The sequence below is a fragment of the Mustela putorius genome, unplaced genomic scaffold, assembly GCF_011764305.1.
Source record: "Mustela putorius furo isolate JIRA1106 unplaced genomic scaffold, ASM1176430v1.1 tig00000831_pilon_pilon_pilon, whole genome shotgun sequence".
In the NCBI taxonomy this organism is placed as follows: domain Eukaryota; kingdom Metazoa; phylum Chordata; class Mammalia; order Carnivora; family Mustelidae; genus Mustela; species Mustela putorius.
In genome coordinates, this window is record NW_025421490.1 from 5661028 (window position 1) to 5687606 (window position 26579).

The 26579-nt window shown below is 45.4% G+C and overlaps 1 protein-coding gene and 1 pseudogene across 7 annotated transcripts in view; both read left to right on the forward strand.

The window, feature by feature from the left end:
• Positions 1 to 720: 720 nt before the first annotated feature.
• LOC123393380 lies at positions 721 to 885 on the forward strand (annotated as a pseudogene).
• Positions 886 to 14659: 13774 nt separating this feature from the next.
• LOC101679005 overlaps positions 14660 to 26579 on the forward strand; it is a 279318-nt gene continuing 267398 nt past the window's right edge. For 3 of the 7 annotated variants that reach the window (XM_013060796.2, XM_045085091.1, XM_045085093.1), the window contains exons 1-2: positions 14664 to 15400; positions 17090 to 17345. In XM_013060796.2, coding sequence (XP_012916250.2) covers positions 17198 to 17345 — 148 coding nt within the window. In that variant the 5' untranslated portion in view covers positions 14664 to 15400; positions 17090 to 17197. The other 4 variants (XM_045085090.1, XM_045085092.1, XM_013060797.2 and 1 more) reach the window with 4 other exon arrangements.

Here is a 26579-nt window from a genome sequence, read left to right on the forward strand (position 1 = left end):
TGCCTCGTGCTCCCTGCTCAACGGGGAACCTGCTTCTCCCTCTGCCTCTGCCACTCCCTTTGCTTGTGCTCACTCACTCTCTCCCTCAAATAAACAAATAAATAAAAATCTTTTAAAAAGGGCACCTGGTGGCTCAGTCATTAAGCATCAGACTCTTTTTTTTTTTTTAAGATTATTTATTTATTTATTTGACAGACAGAGATCACAAGTAGGCAGAGAGTCAGGCAGAGAGAGAGAGAGAGGGAAGCAGCCTCCCTGCTGAGCAGAGGGCCCGATGTGGGGCTCGATCCCAGGACCCCGAGATCATGACCTGAGCCGAAGGCAGTGGCCCAACCCACTGAGCCACCCAGGCGCCCCGAGCATCAGACTCTTGATTTCATCTCAGGTAATGAACTCAGGGTTGTGAGATCAAGCCCCTCTCTCACTGGGCACTGCACTGAGTTTGGAGCCTGCTAAAGATTCTCTCTCTCTCCCTCTCCCTCACTCAAAAAAATAAAAGTCTGAAATGTTGGGTATTCTTGGCTTAATCATTCCTAAAGCACCTTTACCTCATCTTGGCACCTTATTAGGGCATTCAAATTCCATTTTTGTAAGAAGAGACAAAATTATTTATGTCGTGGGGTGCCGGGCTGGCTCGTGGTGGGGTGTGAGACTCTGGATCTTGGGGTTGTGAGTTCGAGCCCCACGCTGGGTATAGAGATTACTTAAAAATAAATCTTAAGCTTTGTGCAGTGGCAGAATCGTAGCCAATGAGGTTTATCCGAGGCGTGATTATTGCTAATTGAAAAATAAAATCTTAAAAAAATTATTTATGTCCTGATTCATGTGCTACATTTTACATAAATGCAGAAAGATAAAAACTGATTTTTAAAAAGAACTTCGTTGGGTGGAAAATACAGGTAGAAAGCCTAAATTAATAAAGCAAGGGATAAGATTACGCAAACACGTTTACATTTTCCCCTTGAGCAGGTGCTAAAGGAGAGGAGTGTTTCTAAAGAACATTCTGAGGAAAAAAGCAGTGAGGGAGTCTGTTTAATTACGGGGTTCACCTGTAAGATTAAAGGCAAACTATAAATGAAACACACTTTCTGATCTTAAAACCTATGAAATACTTTTCCTGCAGGCATACATGAAGAATACTTGGTATGATAAAGTGAAAAATGTCCTTGGCGATATTTACAACAGCCACAAAACTGGCTTTCTTGCCCCAGGTTCTTTAATATCCTTTAGCTGAGGCCAACAGCCTGGCACCAAGTGGGATCCACCGAGGGTCACTGACATTCTGTGTTTTGAAGTCTCAAGTCCACCTGTAGTAAAAATAATGGAAATCTAATATAATTTGAACTCAAACTCAACATCAAAGTTTATCGCAAGTACTTAAAGTGGTTATAGTAAACCTTACCAAATCCCAAGTGTATGCAGATGAACCACTGATGTATGTCAGAATCCGTAAGGAAGGGGGTGGGAAAAGGAGCAAAAATCTTACCTATTAAAGCAAACCACAATGGGTGCGAAGTTCCGGGGACTGGGTTTACCCTTGGGCATGTGTGGTTTAAGACAGAAAGTCACAGTGGGTTGGAATTCAGTCGACAAGTAAGCAGGTGAAATGTGAAAGTAATTAGATAATGAATTGATAATCTACATAGAAGGAGATTTTTAATATCCTCCTTCTGGGCTCTCACCAGGACTTATTAATCCTTTTATGAAATCAATGACTGAGTTGAAAGTACGGGATTGGGACTGATGAATCCGTCCTTTTAGATGTAAGTGCCAAAAAAATCTTAATGGATTGGTGAGATAATTCTGGCAAGATGAAAGCCAACACAGATGAAATGAGGTCATATATTTTTGATGGGGTAGGAGGGAAAATACTGTCCTGGTGTTTTCCCTCCACCTTTCTGCATCTTTCTTCTGATTTCAGAAACACCCAGAGCCCGTTAGGTGCCAGGCACTGTGCAGTGGGCTGGGAACCCAGTGATCAATGAGGCACATGACCGAGTAGAGATGATATCTATGAAGACTGCCAGGTAGTGTGCACATTTTGGAATAGGGATGAACCTTAAGTACAAGAGTTGTGGGGTGCCTGGCTGGCACAGTTGATGGAACATATGACTCTTGATCTCAGGGTCATGAGTTCAAGCCTCTCATTGGGCTCCATAGTGCTTACGTTAAAAAATTCTTAAAAAAAAAAAAAAAAAGTAAGCTCAGTGTTTGCACAAAGCATGGCAAATATTCAGTTCTTTGTAAGATCAAGGGACACTCCACTAAGAAGGAGAACCCAAGTTCAAGAATCGATCTCTGTCAGTCCTGGGCCTGGGGTACGGGTAGAGGGAAGGGGTAATGCAGGGAGAGAAAGGCGCAGAAGAGGCCTATCCAGGGGGTTACAGTGGTTTATAGTGTGGCTGGAGATGTGTATGGGTGGAGAGGAGAGATGGCAGGACATGGTGTGAGGGAGGTTGTTAAGGCCAAATCATGGAGGAGATGGAGTTTGACGTCTGGTGATTGAGGGAGCCATTGATAAAGTTTATTTTAGTAAGGAAAGGAGTAATGAGGTCCAAATGGCATTTTTATGAAGGTCACTGTGCAAACAGTGCTTCAGATCATTTGAACATGGTGCTGGGATGATAATGGCAGATACCATTTGGAGACCCTCTAGTCAGCTCCTCTGCCATATAACAAAATAACAGACTAGGGGGTTAAACCAGCAGAATATTTATCTTCTCATAGTCCTGAGGACTTCAAGCCCTAGACCAAGGTGCTGGCCAGTTGCATTTCCCATGAGGGTTCTCCTCCTGACTCCCCTCTGGGTCCTCCCGTGACCTTTCCACGGTCACATGTGGAGAAAGACAGTCTGAGAACTCTCTCGTGTCTCCTCCTAGAAGGACACTAACCCTATTGGATCAGGACCCCACCCTTGTGACCTCATCCAACCTTAATTACTTCCTTGGAGGTTCCAACTCCAAATACAGCCACGTGGCAGGGTAGGGCTTCCATGTATGAGTTTTGGGGAGATGCAAATATCCAGGCCATAGCAGACATGGTTACGGTTGTTCTGTTCAAAGATGATGAGAACATGAATTGAGGAGTAGCCCAGGGGCAGGAGGGGAAGGACGTCAGGACACTGAGGAGATAAGGCGGGCAGTTCTTTGTGTCTGCTTCGGTGTGGAGTGAGGGGAAAGAACAACACAGGGTCACTCCCACATCATTTTGTTCTTGTTCCCTTTAGTAGCGCATTAATCAGTGTTCTCCAGAGAACAGATAGATATAGACACAGATACCCTATTGGTGTCTTTCTCCTCTTGGTTCTGTTTCTCTGGAGAACCTGGGACCTCATGGCCTCCATAGTTCTAGAAGGCAGCAAGGAGTCCTGTGCTCTGCTGACTGCCAGCTAGAGAACCAAGAAAGCCAGTTGTAATTCAACCTGGATCCAAAGTCCTGAGATCCAGGAGCACCAATGTCTGAGGGCAGGAGAGGATGGATGTCCCGGGTCCACAGAAAGCAAATTCATCCCTCTGCCCTTTTGTTTGATGCAGGCCCTCAATATACTGGATCATGCCCATCTACATGGGTGAGGGCCATCTTCCTTACTCAGTCTACCTATTCAAATGCTAATCTCTTCCGGAAACATCCTCAGACACAGGCGGAAATAATGTCTTATCACCTATCTGGGCATCTCTTAGTGGAGTCAAGTCGACACAAAATTAAACCATCACGAGATGGTTACCATTAGTGAGAATAAGGATTGTGGGGAAATCTGATTTTAAGACAAAGCAAGTAAAATGAGTTTAAGATAAGTATGAGGTATCTGGGGGGTCCAGGGAATGGTTTGGTGTCAGCTTCAAGGACAAGCAGAGTGGGCTGGAGCTACGGGGAGGGCACGGCAGCCCTCAAAGCCACAGTGGCTGGGTCAGCATGGAGAGTCAGATGTAGAACAAGAAGACAAGAGGACCCAGGATTGATTTTTGGGAAGAAACTAGGCATGGAAACACTGAAAACTATTGCTAAACATCTTGTGACTTCATTTTAAGTTGAGGAGGAAAAAAAATATATAGAAATACTTCGGGTTTCATAATTTATATTTTTCCACATCAGATTCTCACCCTTATTCTTAGTAATTTTGCATGAGCACATCCTCACCTTTACTGCTGACTTCAAGTGATATTTTTGCTAATAAAGGAGAGAATCCTCTGGAAGGTGCTGTAACGAGTAAAGCATTGTACTTAGCTGTAAATTTAACCTCTGTAACTCCAGCTGCAGAATGAAGTCATTTATTAGAGGGAAAAATTGCTGGCTCTGTAGGAGAAGACAAATGGTTGCCTCTTTGCCCTAGTTTAAATAGGATGATGGCCCTAGCATTGTTCCCGAGAGAGAAGGTCTGTGCTTTGGAAGCTACCAGCAGCCATTAACGAGGCCAACTGTGATTGGGCTGTTCTGGGTACTAAATGGTTCTTCTTATAGAGTGGGAAGGGTTCCTGCCTGTGCTCTGGATCAAGGGCTCTATCTCTAGCCCTCTTCATGAGGGCAAAGCTTGCCTACAAATAAAAAGCAAACTAAATAAATAATGAGAGAAGAAAATACTGGAAGACGGAAGGAAATCTCTTATAAGCTAACATACACTGAAATGAAAAATGAATATCAAGCCTGAGTGTTATAGAGCCTACCATCCTAAAGCAGGTGATAACGCATTCGAAGTGAAAATTTCACGAGGGGGTGGCGAGCGTGTGCACCTGGCTGGTGCAGCTGGTAGAACATGAGACTGTTGATCTTGTGCTTTGTGAGTTCAAGCCCCATGTTGGCTGGAGAGTTTACAGAAAGAAAAAAGAAAAAAGAAGAAAAAGTTAGGGACACCTGGGTGGCTCAGTGGGTTAAGCCTCTGCCTTTGGCTTAGGTCATGATCCCAGGGTTCTGGGATCAAGCCCCACTTGGGCTCTCTGCTCAGTGGGAAGCCTGCTTCCCCCTCTCTCTCTGCCTGCCTCTCTGCCTACTTGTGATCTCTCTCTGTCAAATAAATAAATAAAATCTTAAAAAAAATAGTTGAAAGATCACCTATTCCAAATCATGGTAGAGAGTGTGTAATCAGTGTTACCATTGGTACACAGGACAATATAATAGAAAGTGTGGGATAGACAGCCAGCGGCTGGGGAAGAAGCCACCTTGTTCATCCCTCATGCTTTTTTTCCCTTTAAGATTTTATTTATTTATTTATTTTTAAAAAAGATTTTTTTTTTTTTTAAGATTTTATTTATTTATTTGACAGACAGAGATCACAAGGAGGCAAAGGCAGGCAGAGAGAGAGAGGGGGAAGCAGGCTCCCCACTGAGCAGAGAGCCCGACGTGGGCTCGATCCCAGGGCCTGGAGATCATGACCTGAGCTGAAGGCAGAGGCTTCAACCCACTGAGCCACCCAGGCGCCCCATCCCCCCATCCCTCATGCTTTTTAATTGTATCTAATAGTGACAGGCTTCTTGGGTTGAGTAAGTCAAAGATATAATAGAAATGTCTCTAAGAAGTTGCTAAGACTTGGATGACTTTGATTTTTTTTTTTTTAGCCTAGAGGAAAAAGTCTAATAATGCCTTTTTCTACAAAGCAAAATATTTATCAATTCTGGTCTTGTTTAGAGCTATTATCACCACAAATAAGTATTTCCACAGGAAACCAAAAGCAATGGCAAAATTGCATGTATTTTGCAGCACAAAAGTATTATAAAATCGAAAGGCAACATGTAAGACCATTCCCATTCAAGTGTACTGCCTCTGGGTTAAAGATTTTATCTAAGTTAGATATAAGGGATAAATGTTATGAAACAGAAAATCTGAAATTAGGTCCAAAACTTATGCTATTTAACATAGAATAGCATGAAGTTTTCCCCTCTAAAGGTCAAGACATTGTTGTGGCATAATCATGTGAGCTTGAAGGACTGCTTTATGCATAGGTTAATCAGGGATGCCTGGGTGGCTCAGTCGTTGGGCATTTACCTTCCGCTCAGGTCACCATCCCAGCATCCTGGGGTCACGATCCTAGCGTTCTGGGATCAAGCCCCGTGTTGGGCTCCCTGGTTAGTGGGAAGCCTGTTTCTCCCCCTCCCACTCTCCCTGCTTGTGTTCCTGCTCTCACTGTCTCTCTCTCTGTTAAATAAATAAATAACCCACCCCCCTTTTTTTTAGATTTCACTTATTTATTTGACAGAGAGAGACACAGTGAGAGAGGGAATACAAGCACAGGATGTGGGAGAGGGATAAGCAGGCTCCCTGCTGAGCACGGAGCCGGATGTGCGGCTCGGTCCCAGGACTCCAGGATCATGACCTGAGCCGAAGGCAGATGCTTAACGACTGTGCTACCCAGGCGCCCCAATAAAACCTTAAAAAAAATATGTATATATATAGGGTAATCATCCACAAACATGAGTTGCAATCAGACATTGTGATGTACATTGTACTAGAAAAAGCACCACCCATCTCCTTAATGCAGAAAGCTTCAGAGAAACTCTGTCATGGACAGAAACCTGATTCTAGTGGGAAACATACATTGTAACAGCAAACACTGAGTGGGCAAATGTGCTGGGGAGAAAATGAAATACTCCTTGAAGGGAAATGTGGGGGCACTTGGCTGGCTCAGTGGGTAGGGCATGCAAATCCTGAGCTCCATGTTGGGTGTACAGATTACTTAAAAATAAAAATAATAAAATATGGTGTTTTAGAATCGTCTACAGTAACGGCATGGAAACAATCCTTGGTTCAGAGAGGAAGAAAGTAAGGAGTTGTAAGGTATTACGATGCACAAGCAGACACTGATAGATCATCTTGGAGACAATCCAAGGGTGGAATTGTTGGGATCTCTCTTGCACTAACGTAGGAAAGTGCTCTGTGGGACAAACGTGACAAGACAATTATACCAGTGTATTCCTACATGTAAGGTAAGTTATTTCTGTCCAGTCTACCCTTCAGAAAAAGAGTTTCTGAGAGTTTCTGGATGGCTCAGTCAGTTGAGCATCTGACTCTTGGTTTCAGCTGAGGTCATGATCTCACAGGTCATGGGATCATGCCCCATGTAGGATTCCATGTTCAGGGGGGAGTCTGCTTGAGATTTTCTCTCTCCCTCTCCCTCTGCCCCTTTCCCTGCTCATGTGCATGCTCTCTTTCCAAAATAGATGGATAAATCTTTAAAAAAAAAAATCTTATTGGGAAAAATGGGAAATTACCTTATATTATTTAGCCCCACACAGTACATAGACCAGAGATTTTCTCAAAATTCACTGTAGCCTGGAGGCAATAAAATACATTACCCTCCTTGCTCTTTCTGAACCTTCTAACAGTCTGCTGGGGCCCATACACAGTGACAGAAAGACCGTAGCACCGTTGATCAGGAAATCAGGCTTCTGGTATACCTTCTCTAGCACAACAGTCTCTGGAGGGCTTGGGTAGCTTTTGCTTCCAGGGCCTGTCACCCTTAATGTAGATTATTTACTGCAGTTCCAGATGTTTTACTCTACGGAGAAAAGCTGAGGATCAAAATGAAATTTACCACCTCCTTTTTTTCCGACTTTAACTTTCTTTACATCTACTGGAAGGAATAGGCACTCCATAAAAGCCAGCTGTTTTTAGTATGGCCAGGCTTATATTGAAGGCTTTACATTTTATTTTTAAGATTTTATTCTGTTTATTAAAAATATTGAATTAATTTATTTACTCTTTAGAGAGAGAAAAAGGGAAAGAAGGAGTGGGAGGGAGGGGCAGAGGGAAAAGGAGAGAGAGAATCTGAAGCAGACGCCCCACTGAGTGAGGAGCCTGATGCAGATCCATCCCTCAACACAGATCATGACCTGAGCCAAAATCAAGGGTCTGACACTTAACTGAGCCACCCAGGTGCTCTCTCCCCCCAGTAAAATTGTTTTTTAAAGAGTTTTGGCCAACTTGAATATACATACTTTTAGTTGTTTATTTTTTAAGATATTTTCCTTTTTTTTTTTTTTTTTAAAGTAATCTCGACACCCAACGTAGAGCGGAACTCACAGCACCAAGATCAAATGTCCCCCATTCTGCCAAGAGCCAGCCAGGTGTCCCAGCACCTCACATTTTCGATGATATTTTATTCATGCAATCCCCCCGTGTTACGGTAGGATTATGTTATCTCACTCGTGGCGATGAGGTAAAATGGTGAAGTCACTTCCCTGCGGTCACAGAGCCGGTGAGTGGCAGAGCTAGGTGACACACGTCACGCTGATGATTCACAACATTCACATTCATAATAAAAAACCCCACTGGCTCCTAAAAGGGTGGAAATAAGCGGAAGAGGTTTACTTAGTCCATCCTGCGGGTTCTGGAAGGTCTTCCTGTGGGTGATGATGGTGTAGAAGAATCCGAAAGGTTAGGGAAGAATTAGAAGTAGGAAAAAGGTGCAGGCATAAAATTATGTATGTCTCACATGGCATAGTTAAAGCAGTTTAGCGTCATCAGAGAGGACAGTGTGAGTCAGTGGGATGGGAAATACAGATTGATTGGGCAGGAGCGGGGGTGCCTTCTGCGGAGGACCTTAGAGCTCGGCTATGGAGATTGGATTTTACCCTGGGAAATGGAAATGATTACAAACAAGAACAGTAGCAACAAGAGTACAAGTAAAATCAATAATTGGCAGGGCTTAGAAATAAAACAGAATTTCAGGGGTGCCTAGCTGGCTCCCACAGGACAGTCTGCGATTCCTGATTTCAGGGTAGTGATTCGAACCCCATGGGTTGCATGGCGTTCACTTAAAATTTTTAAAAATATTTTTATAAAAAGAAGTAAAATATGACTTTAATATTTTTTAGATGTCTTTTGGTGAAAGCCGAAGGTGGGCTGTGAGTCTTAAAAACATTTTGCAATATAGTGATTATTGCTTGGATAATAAGGAAATAAAAGGCATCTCAGAAGAAGTGATTGTCCTTTCAGAGCATATTAGACAAACTATGAAGTATTTGAAATTGAATAGCAGCCATTATTATGTGTAGCTCCTAGCTTTAGGACTTCATGTTTATTTTGTTTTTTTTAAGATTTATTCATTTGAGAGAGATACAGAGACAGAGACCAAGATAGAGAGCGAGCATGAGCAGGGGGAGAGGCAGAAGAAGAGGGCGAAGCAGACTCCCCGCTGAGCGGAGAGCCCGACATGGGGCTCGATCCCAGGACCTGGAGATCGTGACCCGCGCTGAAAGCAGACGCCCAACCATCTGAGCCCCCCGGGCGTCCCCTAGATTAAGGACTTTAAATTACTATCTCATTTAATCCTTGTAATAACCCCATGAAAGTCAGTGATGACATCTCAGTTTTCTTAGGTAAATAAAATCAATAAAACTTCACCAGAAGGGATATGGCTTGCCCAGTGAAATTTAGTTTAAAACATAGTATGACGAAGACTCACTGAATTTATAGTACTGGTTAACTGGTTAACCTTTGTTGTTGCTAAAACAACGACAAAGATTAGGGAAAAGTAACTCTTTCTGTGGGCAGATGCGAAAATAAAGAGTTTCAGACGCCACAAAATCCTAGCCCATTCTTAGTAATTTGTTGGTAGGCTCGCTCTTTCTTTCTTTCTTTTTTTTTTTTTTTAACAAAAAAGATAAGCTAACCTTTCATAAAGAAAATAATTTACCCAACACAGTGCCATTAAACTGGAGGTTCAGCTAGAAAATACTATGGGTAGTTTATGTGAGCTACTGTATAAACTTTCCAAGCTCTAAAACCCATAAAGAAGGCAGCGGTGTAATTTTGCAAAGAAAATTGAGTGTTTGCACAAGTGATGATGAGCTGCCTATGCTGTGATTCCAGGCAAACTTAACATCTCAGGGGCTTAGGAGGGGAGGGTGATGTTTTGCTCGTGCAAAATGACCACCTAGGTTTGGCCGAGGGGCTCATCCTGGTACCCAGACTCAATCAGCCACCTTATCCCGCACTGAAGCGATGGAAAAGGAGCATATGCCATTGCACCCCGGCTGTGAAAACTTACACCTGGAAGAGGCGTGTAATTCCCACTCACATGTCATTGGCCAGAACAAATCACATGGCCACACCTGATTCAAGCAGAATAGGAAATTTCATTCCTACACTGTGCCCAGAGAGAGGAAGGATAACCAAAATTTTGGTGAGCAGCATTTAAGGATGACCATGGTGAAATCTTAAAAATAGCAATGAGGAGGGGCACCTGGCTGGCTCAGTTGGTAGAGCATGTGATTCCTGATCTTGGGGTTGTGAATTCAAGCCCCACACTGGGCATAGAGCTTACTTTATTTTTAATTAAAAGATTTTACTTATTTATTTAACAGAGAGAGAGACAGTGAGAGAGGGAACATGAGTAGGGTGAGTGGGAGAGGGAAAAGCAGGCTTCCCACCTAGCAGAGAGCCTGATGTGGGACTTGATCCCAGGACCCTGGGATCACGACCTGAGCCGAAAGCAGATGCTTAACAACTGAGCCACGAAGGCACCCGATAGAACATCCTTTTACAAAGAAAAGAAAAGAAGGAAATAGAGGGGCGCCTGGGTGGCTCAGTGGGTTAAAGCCTCTACCTTCGGCTCAGCTCATGATCCCAGGGTCTTGGGATCGAGCCCTGCATCGGGCTCTCTGCTCAGCAGGGAGCCTACTTTCTCCTTTCTCTCTCTGTCTGCCTCTCTGCCTACTTGTGATCTCTGTCAAATAAATAAATAAAATCTTTAAAAAAAAAAAAAAAGAAAGAAAGAAATAGAGGTGAAAACCACCTAAGAAGAAGGAAGTTGTGGAGGGAGGAATGGGCTTGGGCCTTATAATTCCGTGGACACCTGATGGCTTATTCATAATGGTGGCAAAGAAGAGAATAGGGTTTAATATGGAGTTTTATAAAATGTGTTGCAGAAGGTGGCCAATTTATGCTGTGAGAAGTTTGCTGAAAAATTCCATAGGATCTCCCACTGGACATATTACTGACTAGGTCGCACGAAGGCCTAATAGGGTATGCGTTAATTATCCTCTTTCACTGTCATCAGAGGCTCAGTCAAAACTCTCCGTGTTACTTCTAAATTTTTTTGAAAAAGTGATTCTAAGGGTTTCCCCTATTGTATTGCTGTCTGCTTGCATTAGGCTTCAGGAATTCTTTCCTTATGAATCCAGGTACAAACCTTCCACACGTGAGATAACGACTCTACATACCGCTGCTTCTACACTTGATTCAGTAGAATATCTAATTTTAAACTACTGCATAAGGAAGGAATTAGATAACAAACATTTTTCATTAGTGAAATCACTTCTATTCCAGGGAACATCTGATCATGTAGCTTCATTCTTCAGAAAGAACAGAGCCCTCGTTTTGGAAAATACCTGTAGGAGAGGTTAGGTCGATATCTTCCAGACGGTGACCCTGTGATCAGGATTCAAGGACAAGTACTGTAGTTTCTCTGGGGTGTGATCCCAGAAAGTACTGGTAGGGAGAGACAAGGAAAGAAGGAAGGCAGGAACGGAGCGAGCCAACACAGGGTTCCTTAAAGAGCAGGCAACTGAAGTTCCAAGTTGGAGACTTTTGGGAGACACTAGAATAATACAAGAGAGTAGAGTCCTACCTCCATACCGGATTCCTTGAGGGCTACTCTGAAGACTGTTAACTGCCTGGCACTTCCCCCTGCCCCCCAACACTGGCAAAGTGGGGTCTGGCAGCCAGAGGAAGCCTTTGAACAGAGAAGCAGAGAGAGGAGAGAATCGCAGTAAGATGCCGTTGGTCTGCTAATAGGAAGCAGGGGACATAGGGGTGTGGCCCCGAGTAGAGCTCCAACAGTGCAGGTCGAGAGAGGATACTTGGGTTTCTAAGACCCTTTGCCAAGACATCTGTCTTTGAACTGAGATGCTAATTAACTTTTTTAAAAAAAGTATTAAAAATGCGGTGGCCTGTGAGAAAAGATGGCATCATTTTAAAAGTTAGCAGTCATCTAGATCATTACACAGTGTGGCCCAGCCGTGGGCCTTATTATAGAGATGGGGGAGCTCTGACCTGTTAAGGAGTAAGAATCTAGGGAGAATTGACTTAAAAAAAAAAAATTCATTGGGGGCACCTGGGTGGCTCAGTGGTTAAGAGATGGCCTTCCCCTCAGGTCATGATCTAGGGTCCTGGGGTAGAGACCCCATCCAGCTCCCTGCTCAGCGGGCAATCTGCTTCTCCTTCTCTCTCACCCCTTCCCCAAGCTCATGCTCTCCCTTGCGCGCGCTCTCTCTGAAATAAATAAATAAAATCTAAAAAAAAAAAAAAAAAAAAAAAGAAGCGTTTACTTATTTTAGAGAGTGGGGGAGGGGCAGAGAGCGATGGAGAGGGAAAATCCTCAAGCAGACCCCCCTGCAAAGCTGGATCCCAGCACTCTGAGATCATGACCAGAGCCAGAAATCAAGAGGCCACCCCCTTAACCAACTGAGCCGCTCAGGCACCCCGAAATCACTTTGTCCTCGTGCAGGTTGGGAAGGAGAGCTACCTCCAACAGCTGACAGGAGTGTTTCATAAAGCACGGATTAGGCCTTCTTAAGGCCATATTGACTTTTCACCTGGCAAATGGCCCTTACTCCTCAGTCCTTGAGAAAAGAGAGAAACAAATAGATATTTTCAAAGGACTGGCAGTGTTTTAATAGGTTCAATTAAGTACGCTCTAACAGCAAGTGGGGGGTTGGGTGTTACTTAGAAGTTGGAGAACATCTCCGATGATGGACCCTATAACAAGCATCGGCGAAAGGCGGCCGAGGAGAATTGTCTGGAAGTCCTGACTTCTCATTATTTTCCAAGCGGATTCCTGATGGCCGCAAAAAGTAAGGATTTTGTCGGAGGGAGGGGCGCGGGGAGGGGGTAGACTTCTCCTAAAAGAGAATTCTGGAAGTCATCATAATTGAACAAAGGGGAAAATGGGCCCGACTGGAGTGGGTGGGGGTTGCTTTCTCTCTGGGGTGGGTCGTGGTGCGCCCGGGACTCCGCGCCCCGCAGGAGGCTTGCGAGCCCGGGCGGAGGGCGAGACGCCGGGCTCGGGAGGAGGCCGCGCAGGTGTCCGGCCTGGGCGCAGGGGACGAGGCCCGAGCGCCCGGACGTCGGCCGCGGCGGGCCCGGGTCCTGCCTCCGCGGCGGGGCGGCCGCTCGCGGGGAGCGCGGGACGGGACGCACGCGGCGCGCGGACCCTCCCGCCGGCGCCCGCTCGCGCGCCCTCGGCCTCCCGCAGCGGCCCCGGCCGCCGCCCCGGCCGTCCCCGCGCCCGCTGCTCCCGGTGCCGCCTCCGCCCCCGGCCCCCCGCGGCCCGGCGCTGCCCTGCCCGCAGCAGGACTCGAGGAACCCGTTCCCTCCACGGCGGGCAGCGGGGGTGGGGGCGTGGGGGAGGGAAGCGCGTGCTGCTGCCGCCCCGGCCCCGTGGGCAGCCCGGCGCGCGGGCGGGGACCGGCGGCGCGAGGAGGGCTGCTCCCGGGCCGGGAGGGGACGTGGAAGGGGGCATCTCCGGGCCCCTGAGGCGGTGGTCGCCGTGTGTCCCGCCGCTCCCCGCGCCGCGCGCGCCAACTCCGGGGGAAGTTGTTGCAAAGTTTCCGAGAGCGGCGTGGGCTCGTGCGAGCGAAGCGCAGGGCGGGGTGCGGACGCCGGGAGGCGAGGACAGGCGCTCCTCGCGGCGTCTTTGTTCTGCTCCGGGGGAAAGACCTGGCAAGGAGTCGCCGGGCGCGCACGGGGACCGCCGGCCGCGACATTCCGGACGCAGCAGGGGCTCCTGGCTCCTGACCTCCTCCTTCAGGCCGCCCCTCACCGCCAGGCCAACGGCGACCAGTGCTTCCAAGTCCCCAAGCCCCCTTCCCTGCCCCAAACTTCACCTCTCTGCAAAGATCCCAAGTGTCTGGGGTGGGGGAAGAGAGACGGTGGAGGAGAAGGTGCGCGCTGGGCCGGCCACCTCCCGAAGGGTGGGTGTTGGCTTTGGAATGTTTGGGTTTTGTTCCTTCGCCCTAAAAGCTGCTTCCCCACGCGGCCCCCCATTCCTCCATTTCCCCCACCTCCCCGCTCGCCTCCTCTTCGAGTCTGGTTAGATCTCTGCTCGGAGCCCCTCAGAGAGCCAGTGCGGTGGCCCGGAGCAGGGATGAGGGTCTAGGGATGGGGCGAGGTGAGGAAGGGGTCTCCGACTCTAGAGGTCGGGGAACGACTGGCAAAGGGCCTGGGGAAGGGTCTGGAATTGTTTCGGGTCCGAGACACCTGATTTGCCCAGGGCAGGGCAGTGGGTGAGGGGTCGGAATGAGGGGATGCTCGGACCGCACGAGCCGCGCCAGGGGGTCGAAGGTGGGGAGGCGGCGAGGGTCCCCGAGTCAGACCTAAGGGGCGAGGAAGGCTGCGGTGGAGGGAAGGGAACGGTGTGGAGCGCTGGCTCCGGGGTGTCAGGGAGCCCGGGCGTCCAGAGAGCGTAGCCGTCGCGGTTTGAGGTTAGGGAAGTTGGGGTCTGAGAGGTGGGCGCGATGCTCGAGGTGGGAACCCGCCCTCGGAGTCCCTGGACCGACTTGTGCGGCGCCTGCAGCAACAGGTAGCCCCGAGGGGTGGAGGCTCCGGCTGGACCCGGAGCGGGCTTTGTCCTGCGGATTAGAAGAGCCCTCTCCTAAGGGACAGCGCTGGGGTGGGTGGGTGGGGGAAGAGCGTTTCCTTAAAAGAAACCCTCGGAGCCCCCTTTGAGTTGTTTTGGTGGTTGGGTGGAGGACGGTGAAGCCCAGTGTAGGAAAGAGGATGGGAGAGAGCCTAGGGTGCGCCCCACCTCTGATTGCGTAAATGCCTTTATCTTATGGGGTTGACCCCCTACCCTTGGCGTACCGTCTCCCCGGATGATGGGAAACTGACAGAAACTCGATGCCAAAGTGGGTTGTTCACATTGATTGGCAGGGAAAGTGCAAACAAAGAGGTGCATCTCCCGGAAACAATGATTTTTGGAGATTCCCCCCCGGAGACTCGTGCGCGCTGGGGAGGCGGGGGATAAAAGGGTGCTGGGCGGGAGGGGACAGGACGGGCATCTCCTGGGGAAAGTTTCGAGCGAGGTCGCGGCAGGAGAGGGTCGGGGCAGAGTTGCGTTGAACTGGGGACTGAGCCGCCCGGGCCGCCTCGGAGGTTCCCGAGCCGGGCGGGAGATGCGGGGAGAGGGAGGGGGCGGGGAGGGGAGGGGAGGGGAGGGAGAGAGGAAGAAGGGGTGAGAGGGAGAAACCTGCCGCCGCTCGCCGCCTCTTTGTCTGCTCCGGGACTTGGAACAAAAGGGGGAACTCTGATGAACTCTCTCCTCCCCTCTCCCCCGGACGCCCGGGTATCTCCCTCTCGCAACTTTGCCGCCGCGACTTTCTCCGCTGTCAGGCCCCACAAAAGTGTCGGAGCGCCTCGCAGACTGCAGCAAGGGAAGTGTCCCTTGAAAGTGCGACGAGGTGGGGAAGAGGTGAGTGGACATTGTTGTCTTGTTTACCTCTCTCCCCCTGGGCGCTCCCGGCTCCCCGCCCTTCGGAGGACGGAGGCATAGTCCGGTGGCGAAGTTTGGCTGGTAAGTTGTACCTCCTTTCCCTGTTTCCTCCTCTTTTGTTCTTCAACGAACTTGCACAGATTGTTTTATTTGTTGTTTTTTAATGGGCAACAGCCGGACAAGGCATTTCTCTCCAGTGCCTTTATTCCAGGAGGAGTTGGGGGGGGGGTGGATGGGGCCAGGGTATCTCAGGGGGGCATCGCCTTGCTTTCTCCCAGCTGCGCCCATACCCGAGAAAACTCGCTGAAATGGATGGGGACAAGTCCAGGGTCGCCCCCACCCCGCCCTGACTTTGCTCATGCGGAGGAAAGAGGTGTGGAGGTGGGGGTTTCATAACTTAATTGTCTGCGCAGAGCTCGGCAGGACCAAGGCACAATACGAAAGCTCCAACAATAGAATGCAGAAGAGGTTTGGGCTGCAGGGGAGTGGACTCTTGAGTTTGTGGTCAAGGGGGGTTAGAGCAAACAGGTGAGAGTTCAGAAAGTTTTCTGTGGGGCTGGGGTTGGGTGGAGGAAGCCACAGGTTCCCCACTGTCAGAGATGCAGGGATGGAGGGATGGGGCCTGGACCACTCCTTCAGTCGGCCATCCCGACCGCCCCTTCCAGTTTCGCAACCCACCCTGAAGAGCCTATGCCAACCCGGAGATCCACTAGCACCTCTCTCAGGGAGCCCCCCGCCCCGCCACCCCCATTTCCTTGCATTTGAATAGAAAGGGGACCGAGAGCCCCAGAAGCAACCCAGACTGAGCAGTCCGCCCCGCCTTTTGTGTTTTAACCTTTTGTTTCTCTCTGCCACGCCCGCCCAAAAGGGGGATGGCTGTGGCTGCTGCTGCCGGGCGGTGAGACAGCCTGATTCCCTCCTCATTTATAGGCCCAGGGAGACTCCCCAAACTGCTCTCTCCCAAGTAGCTTCACGTCGCAGTCTTTCTAGTTCGGTTGTTGCTCCAGTTCGACCACTGCACGACTAGTAAACACGTCCACTTACTGGGAAATTTCTCTGCTTTCTTGCTTTCCCACTTTGCCACAAAAGTTGTTTTTCTGTCCCATCACTTGGTGAAGAGACGTACATTTAGGGACAAAGTTGGGAGTTGGTGGAAAGTGGGCACACGTAGTTGGCTCGAGCTGTCACCCTGTGCTCCACTATTAGGAGCGTGGAAAACAGGCTTCTCCCATTCAATAATGCAAATTTAGGTCATTATCTTCAGGTATGTTTTCTGGGATCCTTCCAAATACCAAGGCGATTTATCACCTTCTCCGCTTTCCTCTCCTGCACCCCCCCCCGCCCCCCTAGCTAGAGGCTTTCCTCACACCCCTGCACTCCATCTCCTGCCTTTTCAGTCCAACACGATAAATGAACTATCAGACTAATGTGCTGCTCATACCTGGAGGAAACACCCAAACACAGTCTATTTTAACTTGCTAAAGTTAAGATTTTGCAGTATTGTATAGAAGAGCCATTATTTAAAACTTGCTGTAGCAATGATTCAAGCGCCAGAACTATGTATTTGAAATCTACTACCATTATGGTTACTAATTTTTTTTTTTACTTTAAGAAACTGAGTGTGTAGAATAACTTGGAAGCTAATGTTTATTAATTTCAATTGCATAGATGCGATCATTGTCATCAGCATCTAGGAAGCATCACGCAGGACCTTGACCTCCATACTGCACTGTTCGTACTGGATCTTCCTATCAGTGGACATTATTGGAAGTATCAATGCTGCGTCAAGTCCCTCCTGGATGGAAAGTTTTAAAACTTCTTCATTTGGAGTTATTTAAACACGAGGATGTTGGGATTTTTGATGACGCCTACCCTATGTGGATTACTACAATTTGGTTACTGGGAATTCTCTACCTCAAAGAAGGTACGTTTCTTTTTCAATACTCTGCAAGCAATCGTTTTGGGGCTGGTGCTTATGCCATTTGAGAACTGTTTAGCTGTTGCCTGATCAAAGTGATGTATGATGTTGGATTTCCTTGTTTTGTTCTGGTATTTGTAGGTTCCTTTTTATTTGCACTGATGATTTGGGCACTTCTGATGAAACTTTACTAATTTTACACTGGGTCCCTCAACACTAGTGCATATAATGAATGTAGATTATAAAGTCACTACGGAAAGTTATAGAACAATGATGGGTCCAATGAGCACATGTCGTATATTGTTTCTGATTCATTTTGTTTTTAAATCTGGCAGTGGATGTTTATATATTTGTAGAATTTTGTAGATTGCATTATTTTTTTTCCACTTTTGATATTTAATTTTGGTAAACAAAATCCAAAAGTGGCCAGAAATAAATGATTTCCTAATAACGGAAGTCACTATAAAGTACAAGTTCTTTCAGAAGGAAAACTTGACCGTGTATAACAGAGGCTGTGAATTTATTTAATCTTTATAATATACATCAAGTTTTTGTATTGTTCACTAAGAGCCTTATAGCCCCTCTTTTAAGTCCTTACAGTTCATTTTTGTTAATCTCTGTGAGGAAGCAGTTAAAAGTTCACATAAATACTACCGGTAATATAAAAAGTATTTTGATACAGAATTTACTTTCCTTGTCTAGCAGTTGTTTGCCATGGAAAGTGAGAGTTTCCTTTGTTTAAAATAGGTTGATTTGAAATGGTTTAAGTTGTTGGATTTGATTCTCCAAAATGATTCAAGTTCAAGGTAGTTTAAAATCCTACAGATGGAGAATATCATGGACATATTACGGTGTCGGGAAACGTGAAGGTCTGGTCAAAGATGATAACTGGGACTTGGAAATGTTTTCATCCTGCTGTAGGTCGAAAAAAAATACTGTGATTTGCTCCTTTCTAGTTGTATAAACTTGGGCAAACTCCTTAACTTTCCCAGACTTTAATTTATTGTCCATAAAAGGAAGGTTACGTTAAAGAAATTTTGGCTTTCAGATTTTGTGATTTGTTGATTGCTCTTGTAATTAAGGTGCACCTTCTCTTGGAAGTTTAAGTTGTTCAACAGACTTAGTGACATGGAAAACTTCATATACATTAATAATTATCATTTCATATGAATACTTAGGTCAGGGAGTATTAGTTCAGGAAATATGTTTTAAATTTTCATTAACGTATACTTTCAGCAAAGTGTGCTGTATGGAAATGCCAGATTTCCTCAAATGTTTTCAACAAAAGTTATCTGTTGGAATGCTCGGTGGGGTGGTGGGGGAGGGGTAGAGAGTGCAGCGTTATTTCCCAGAAGGTGTTTTACCTACAAGCGTCTGAACAGAGTGTGTTTGAATTTGTTCTAATGGCCACCCAGAGTGGGGCTCAGACATGGGCTTGGAACGAAACAGACCCGAGTTTGAATCCCAGCCCGGGGAACAGCTACTGTGGTGCACTGGCCACGATATTGATTTCCTTGGGTCACTGTTTCCTCACTTATAAGTGGGGATCATAATACTTATCCCATGGGGTCATTGTGGGGAATCAGTTTTTAAAAAGCCTATATATAAGAAAAAACTTAATATAGGGATTAAGATCTATAAACATATAATAAGATGTACGATCATTACGTTTCACAATGAATTAGTGATGTCTTGATGCTTCCAACTTTCTTTGTTGACTCCCTTACGAGTTTCAAGCCACATTAACCAAAAATATTCAGTTCAGTTGGATACAAGTTTTTACGTATTCAAATATTTTTTTTCTGTAAAACTATGTTCTATTCACTTATTTATCCAGTTAAGTGTGGATTAATCCACACGTAATCCACTTCTTACGTGTGCAAGCATATAGCTAAAGGTTATAGCTTCAACTTGGGAGTATGTTGTCCTTCTGTTTCCTACACAACTTTCTGTAAATTGAGATAATAGCAAGTTTCTAGAGCCGGTTTACTCAAATTCTCTATTTTCATTGCTAACCGTGATGAATAGACTTAGATATAGTTTTAATATTGTTCATTCACTTTTCAGTGATAATAGAAAAAGATGGTCCCCTGGTTTCTTGATGAGGACATTAAGAACTCTAGCACATTTTCTGGTATTTGTTTTAATAGAATGGTCCTTACTTACATTAATAAAAACCCCTCTTTATAAACAACACTTAGAAGAATGGCATGTCATTGTGTAATAAAGTTTAAAGTCCCGGATTTTCATTCTCTAGATCTATGATTTAGCAAGACATTGTTTTTTTCCGAGTGATGATTTAGTTTGAGGAAGGTCATAGTCATTTGCCCTTACTTAGGAAGTTTATGATGGGAAGGTTAAGGTATGCTACCTCTCATTTGTAATTCTAGTTACCTAGAGATGATAATAATAAGGGGAAAAGTGGAATAACTTGATATTAAGATGGGAATTTTTTCGGGGGGGGGGGGGGGTTGTATCTAAAACTTTTTTTGGATTGTTTGTGGACAGCATTGATTTTAATCAGCAGACTATATATAATTAGTATAGCAATATTAATATGTAATTTGTAATTACAGAGTTTAAAATGATAAATTATTTTATATTTTCTATACGATTTTAATTCTTAAATTATAACCAAATATACTTAATAACTTTTTACGAGAAGTATCAAACTTTATAGTCTCGGTTATTTGAAACCGTTGATGTGGACTAGTTCCAATTATTGAGACCAGAGCAATATACCAAGTTGTTCACAATAAACTTGCATAGTAAAAAAATCTAAATATTCAACTCTGCCTCCTAAAAATGATGAATACAATACATACTAAGCATCTTATAAGTAAAGCATTTATTTAGCTTTGAACTTTATAATAAGTCTAGGAGGTGATTGCCTGCATATTGTGTTGTATTTTGAATACTCTTTCTACTTATATATTGGCTATTAGGTGTTCCTAAATTGACTTTGCTTTCTTCTTTATGGGTTCACATTGGCTGATATTTAATTGCCAGCCATTTCTAAGAACTTTGATGGTATTTCTGTTCGCTACTGTTGAAGATTCAGGTGTTTACAAATATACTGATCATGAACCTATGAAACCTACTTTGGCCATCCATTCTTAACTCATGCATTTCTTTCAAGTAGTATTTATTCAGTCCCTTCTGTGTGCCAGGCACTGTTCTTGTATCCCCGAGGATACAAGAAATAAAAATCCTGCCCTCCTGGACCTTTTGGCAGTGACAATAAAACAGATGTTAAGATATGACTATTGTTGAGAAAGCTAAACCAAAGAAGAGAGATAGGGAGTGGGGGAGGCGAGGTTGCCGTCTTCAGTGGATTGGCCCAGGATGACCTCATGGTGAGGTGAGCTTTGAGGAATGATCTGCAGGAAGGGAAGGAGTGAGCTGTGTGGTGGTGGGTAGAGGAGCATTTGGGCAGAGGGGTGACAAGAGCCTGGTCGATCAACAAAAGCGAGGAGAGAACTAGCAGCTGGTCAGTGGTGGGGATGAGGTCAGAGAGGAAAGAGGAATATGGCCGGCAGATCACATGGTTCTTACGGGCCATTGGGAGGACTTTGGATTTTTCATGGCTGGGAATGAAATACCACTGAGGGATTTTAAACAATGATTGACCTGTTATAACTAATGTTGCAACAGGATGATTTGGGTGAGTGGAGACCCAACGTGGGGCAAAGGGTGGGAACAGGGAGACAACTTTTTTTAGGAAGCTTTTTTCCTTAAGTATGAAGAGGTGATGCCTGCTTTATATAGGTAGCAAGCAGGTGTAGTGAGAAGAGGTTGAATTCTGAAGATATTTTGGTTGGAGGATTGTCTGGTAGTTTGGATAGGAAGTATGAGAGAAAGAGAGGAGTGAAGTAGGAGTCTGAAATTTTTGGCTTGAGCACATGAATGGACCAAATGCCCATGAACTGAGATGAAGTATGGGCTTGGGGTCAGGGAGACCAGGAGCTTAGTCTGGACCCATGGAAACACATTTTGAGCATCTAGGCAGTTTGATACACAAGTCTGGTTTTCAGGGAAGGAATCTAGACAAGCAGATTTGGAAGGCATGAAATGCCATCGAAAGCCACGATACTGCATGAGATCCCTAGGAGAGTAAGCAGAGGAAGGAAAGAGATCTAGATACGGAGCCCTCCAGATTCAGGAGTGGGGCGGAGGGAAGGCTCAAGTAAAGGAGAGAGAAGGGGCATTTGGGAGGTCGCTGCTCATTGGCAGTCTTGGCTACAGCACTTTTGGTAAATGGTGAGAAGTCACCTCTTTTCCCCTAGTTGTGTAGTCCATTATGTAACATAAAACATCTCCTCTGTTCCAACATTATAGTTGATAACGTGCTTTCATGTAGTTCATCTCCGTGATGTCTCATAGCAGCCTGAGGGAGACGGGAAGGTAATGTCTATGCTTCTCTTACAGAAGAAAACATTGAGACTCGGAAGTAAAGTGATTTGTCCAAAGTCACCTGGATATATGATAGAGCTGTCTTTTAACTGCAAACCCTTCGCCATTCACCGTAGGGGAGATAGTAATAATAAAACAATATCCACTATACTCTGACAGAGGCAGTAGGTACCCAGTATTGAATTAAATCAAAGAGGAAATGATTATTTTGGGGGGTCAGAAAAGACTCTCTGCAGTTGGGATTTAAAAGATGCATAGCATTTTAGCATCCGGTGGAAGGGGAAGAACATTCTAGGCTTGGGAAATATGATGTGTGAAAACACGGAGGGTTGAAATAGGGGATGACAACTGGAAAGCATTGGGGATGCTTACACCGTTTGATTCATGCTGACATGAAGGAGAGTGGATGGGGGTAGGGTAGAGTGATCGCAAAGGCTCGTTCAAGCTTGAGTTGAAATACGGTTTTAATAAAACGACTATTAGCTACCATCTTTTTAAGAGAAAGTTTATTTATTTTAGCCATCTCTACTCCCTGCATGGGGCTTGAACTCACAACCCTGAGATCAAGAGCTGCACATTCTACCCACCGAGCCAACCAGGTGCCCCTCTGTGCCATCTTCAATGTGCCTCCTGTCCTGGAGGGTAGTTCTACACAACCTAGTTAGAAATGCCTGAACATACGCACATCACCACAAATGCACGGTCTTAGTCTGTTCTGGCTGCCATCACCGAGTACCACAGACTGGGTGTTTTATAAACAACAGAAACTTATTTCTGGCAGTCCCGGAGGCTGGGGAGTCCAAGTCGAAGGCACCAGCAGATTCAGTGTCTGGGGAGGGCTGGCTTCCTGGTTCGTAGGTGGCTGTATTTTTGCTGTGCTCTGCCTGGGATCTCTTTTCAAAGAACACGAAGGCCATTCATGAGAGGGTCACTCGGGCTGCATCTCCAAATATCATCACACTGGGGGCTAGGTTTCAACATAGGGAATTTTTTTGGTGGGAGTGGGGATACAAGTGTTCGGTCTATAGCATGTATTTTTTCAAAATGTTTTTCATCCTTCAACATTAAATGTCCCCGGGAATCCTATACCAGTGACGGGGATCCAGTGACTCTACCTCTACTTGTATCAGTCAAGAGGCTTTTGGCTTCAAGTAAGAAAATACCTAACCAAAAGTGGGTTAAAAAGCAAGGGTTTTTGTTTCATTTTACTTTTTGGTTTCCCAGTAAAGAAATCTGGATGACGGCTATGCAGGACTGGCTAATTTACCTAATTTAGCTGCCCAGCGATGCTGTGTTTCCTGGTTAGCTAACTTTTTCCTTTTGGTTCTGAGCTGTTGTAGTGTTAAGCATCGTGTGTCCACTTGGGAGCCTAAGAGGTATGTACACACACACACACACACACACCCCATTTTTAGAACTCGGCATCATGCCTGAAATAGCCTCTGTGCCCATTTGCTGTCAATTTCTGTTTTCACCCATTGGTCTTAGACAATCACTCATGTACTTGCTGTCTCTGTAGATCTGCCTTTTCTGCACGTTGCATACTGAAGTGGAATTACACAAGTCATCGTCCTTTTGTTTGGCTTCTTTTGCTTACCATAAAATCTCTTTTTAAAAGGATTTCTGTCTTTCTTTCTTTCTTTTAGAGACAGAGAGAGAGTGTGTGCACTAGGAGGGGGCAGAGGGAGAGGGAGAGAAATTCTTCAAGCAGACTTCCCATTGCTGAGTGCAGAGCCTGATGCAGGGGGCTGGGTCCCAGGACCCTAAAATTATGACCTGAGCTGAAACCAAGAGCTGGAGGCTGAACTGACTGAGCCAGCCGGCCAGGTGCCCCTTGCTAACCATAACGTTTCTGGGTCAGTAGCTTGTTCCTTTTTATCGCTGAGCACTGTTCCGGTGCATGGAGAGTCCACATTTGTTTCTCTGTTCACCAAGTGATGGACACATGGGTGATTTCAACTTCTTAGCTAACACAAACGGTGCTGCTGTGTACATCATGCACAAGGTTTTCATGGACACGCATCTTCATTTCCTTCTGGTAGGTTGGTAGGACTGGACTTACTGTAGTGTATGGCAAATTTATATTTGACTTTTTAGGGAACTGCCAAACTGTCTTACCAAAGAAGGGGTATCCTTCGACAGGTTTGAGGGTTAACCAGCAAGGTCTCAGAGTTTCAGTTTCTCCAGATTTTGGCCTTTTATATCTTTTTAGGGAGGAGGGAAACTTCCAAAGAAGTTGAGAAGATTCTCCGGGCACCGAGAAGCCCATGACAAAATCTGATCACTAAAATGGGGCCTGGGGTTATTCAGAGAGGCATGGGCAGATCCAGGAACCTCCAGGCCCCAAGCAGAGGCTCAGGGCACACGTCAGGGTCAGAACAAAACCATGGGGGACGGCTTGTGTGTAGGGACCATGAGACTCTGCCATATGTCCGTGCGTCAGGCTAAAGACGTATTATTGGTCTGAACATAGAAAGCAGAGCCAAATGCTGTGTTGATAGGACAGTTACGACTGAAAAGGTAGCCACAGACTCAAATAGAAATAATGCGTTCGATGGCAATTCACATTAATCTCTGCCTATCACAGGAAGAATTTCTGAAAATTAACCTGTCCAAACGAATCACAAAACAGGCGCGGCCTTGGTGAGTGACTCTGCGGGCCGTTGCTAGGCCCCTGCATTCCTTTCCTATGAAGTACCATGTAATTTTTTTTGGCATTTCAGTAGCAGTTTTTTATAATCTTGGTTAAGTGTAAGTTAACAGTCACCCAATCCTTGGCTTAAGATAGAGAAAGATATTTAGACTATGTTAAGTGTTGGACAACTTGGCAGCAACTGAACCAGGATTGGAAGAAAAAAAAAAAAACCTGAAACAAAACCCAAGACAGTATTTTCATAGTCTGCATTATTCTTTTATTAGTTCCTTTAAAATCTATTTTCTATTTCCTTTTTTTTTTAAGGTCTTATTTATTTTGTTATTTGCCAGAGAGAGAAAGAGCACAAGCAGGGGGAGTGGGAGAGGGAGAAGCAGGCTCCCTGCTGAGCAGGAAGGTGGATGCGGGACTCGATCCCAGGACCCTGAGATCAGGACCTGAGCGGAAGGCAGTCGCTTCACCGACTGAGCCACCCAGGGGACCCTAAAATCTATTTTCTATTGTGAGTTTTAACATGCATTCGGGAAAGGTAAACTCTCTCTGTGTGTAGGGTATTGATGCTGTCTTCCGTGGCACTAACCATAGCACACAGGTCCACACGGTTATTTCCATCGAATGACGGAATGTCAAGTGATTCATGCCTGAAAGCAATCTGAAAAGCAAAAATTTTGCTAATTTGAATGCATTGATGAATAATTCGGATGACTTAGGCAAAGCTGTAGATAAATTATATTGGAAATTGATTTCTGTGATATCCTGCTTTGAAAATTATTCTCTTCAAATCCTTAAAGTAGGTACCAATGTAGACTGTGACACCTAGAATGTTAAGACTAATATGTTGAGTTATATAGTCTCTACTTCAAAGAATCCACATAATCCCATAGTTGTCTCATACGGGGTATGATTCTAGTCAAGAAGAGATGGAGAAAGCAAGAAGAGAAATTAAGTTTCTTAATTATTGGTCTTAGTGGGAATGAAGTATACATCTTAAAATGTATAGCTCAGTGTCTATTTCTCAGAGGAGGAATAACCAGTACAGAAACCTGGGACATTTGTTCAGCACTATTTTACCTGTCCTCTTAGAACATTTTTTTAAATTTATTTTTTAATAAATACACTAATAGGGCACCTGGGTGGCTCAGTGGGTTAAGCTGCTGCCTTCGGCTCAGGTCATGATCTCAGGGTCCTGGGATCGAGTCCCACATCGGGCTCTCTGCTCAGCAGGGAGCCTGCTTCCCTCTATCTCTCTCTGCCTGCCTCTCCATCTACTTGTGATCTCTCTCTGTCAAATAAATAAAATCTTAAAAAAAAAAAATAAATACACTAATAAATGTGGGGCTCAAACTCCCAACCCTAAGATCAAGAGTCACATGCTCTACGGACTGAGATTGCTAGGTGCCCCAGTATCTTACACATTCTCGTATTTGTCTCTTGAATCCCTGGAATAGGTGTTAGTAACATTCTCGTTTTACGGGTGAAGAAACCAGAGCTCAGAGACACATCTAGCCCAAATAGCCAAACGGGTAAATAGAACAAGGTAAATGTAAATTAATTGGAGACTATCCATGTAAACAAGAAGAAAAGAGACTATAGCCTAGAGAGATCCCCGTAGAATTTTTCTGGTTTCACGTTGACATGATTTACTCTCTCTCTCTCCCTCTCTCTCTCTTTTTTTCTTAGAAAAGGAAGGGAGAGACAGGGGGAAGGAAGGGCAGAGGGAGAGGGAGAAAGAGAATCTTAAGCAGGCTCCATGCCCAGCACTGAGCCCGACATGAATCTTGATCTAAGGATCCTGAGCTCGTGACCTGAGGCAAAATCAAGAGTTGGATGCTTAACCGCCTGAGCCACCCAGGCGCCCCTGAGGTGATTGCTTCTGCAAATACCATGTATATATTTTGAGACCCAGACATTTAATCCGGCTTAAAGGGAGGACAGTCTGCTCTGATGGTGCTTTTAAATTCCAAAAAGATTATTTTACAAGCAGTGGTTGAGAAGCCAGCATAATGGTGAAACTAGTAGCATTCAAGAGTTTTATTTATTAGATTTTAATGGGATGGTGTCTTTATTTGTCATGAATGTCCCAGAGATGATACATAACAATATTCCTAGAATCCCCATTCTGTAGCCCCCCCCACAAAACAACAAAAAAACCAACCCAAAACCCAACAAAACCC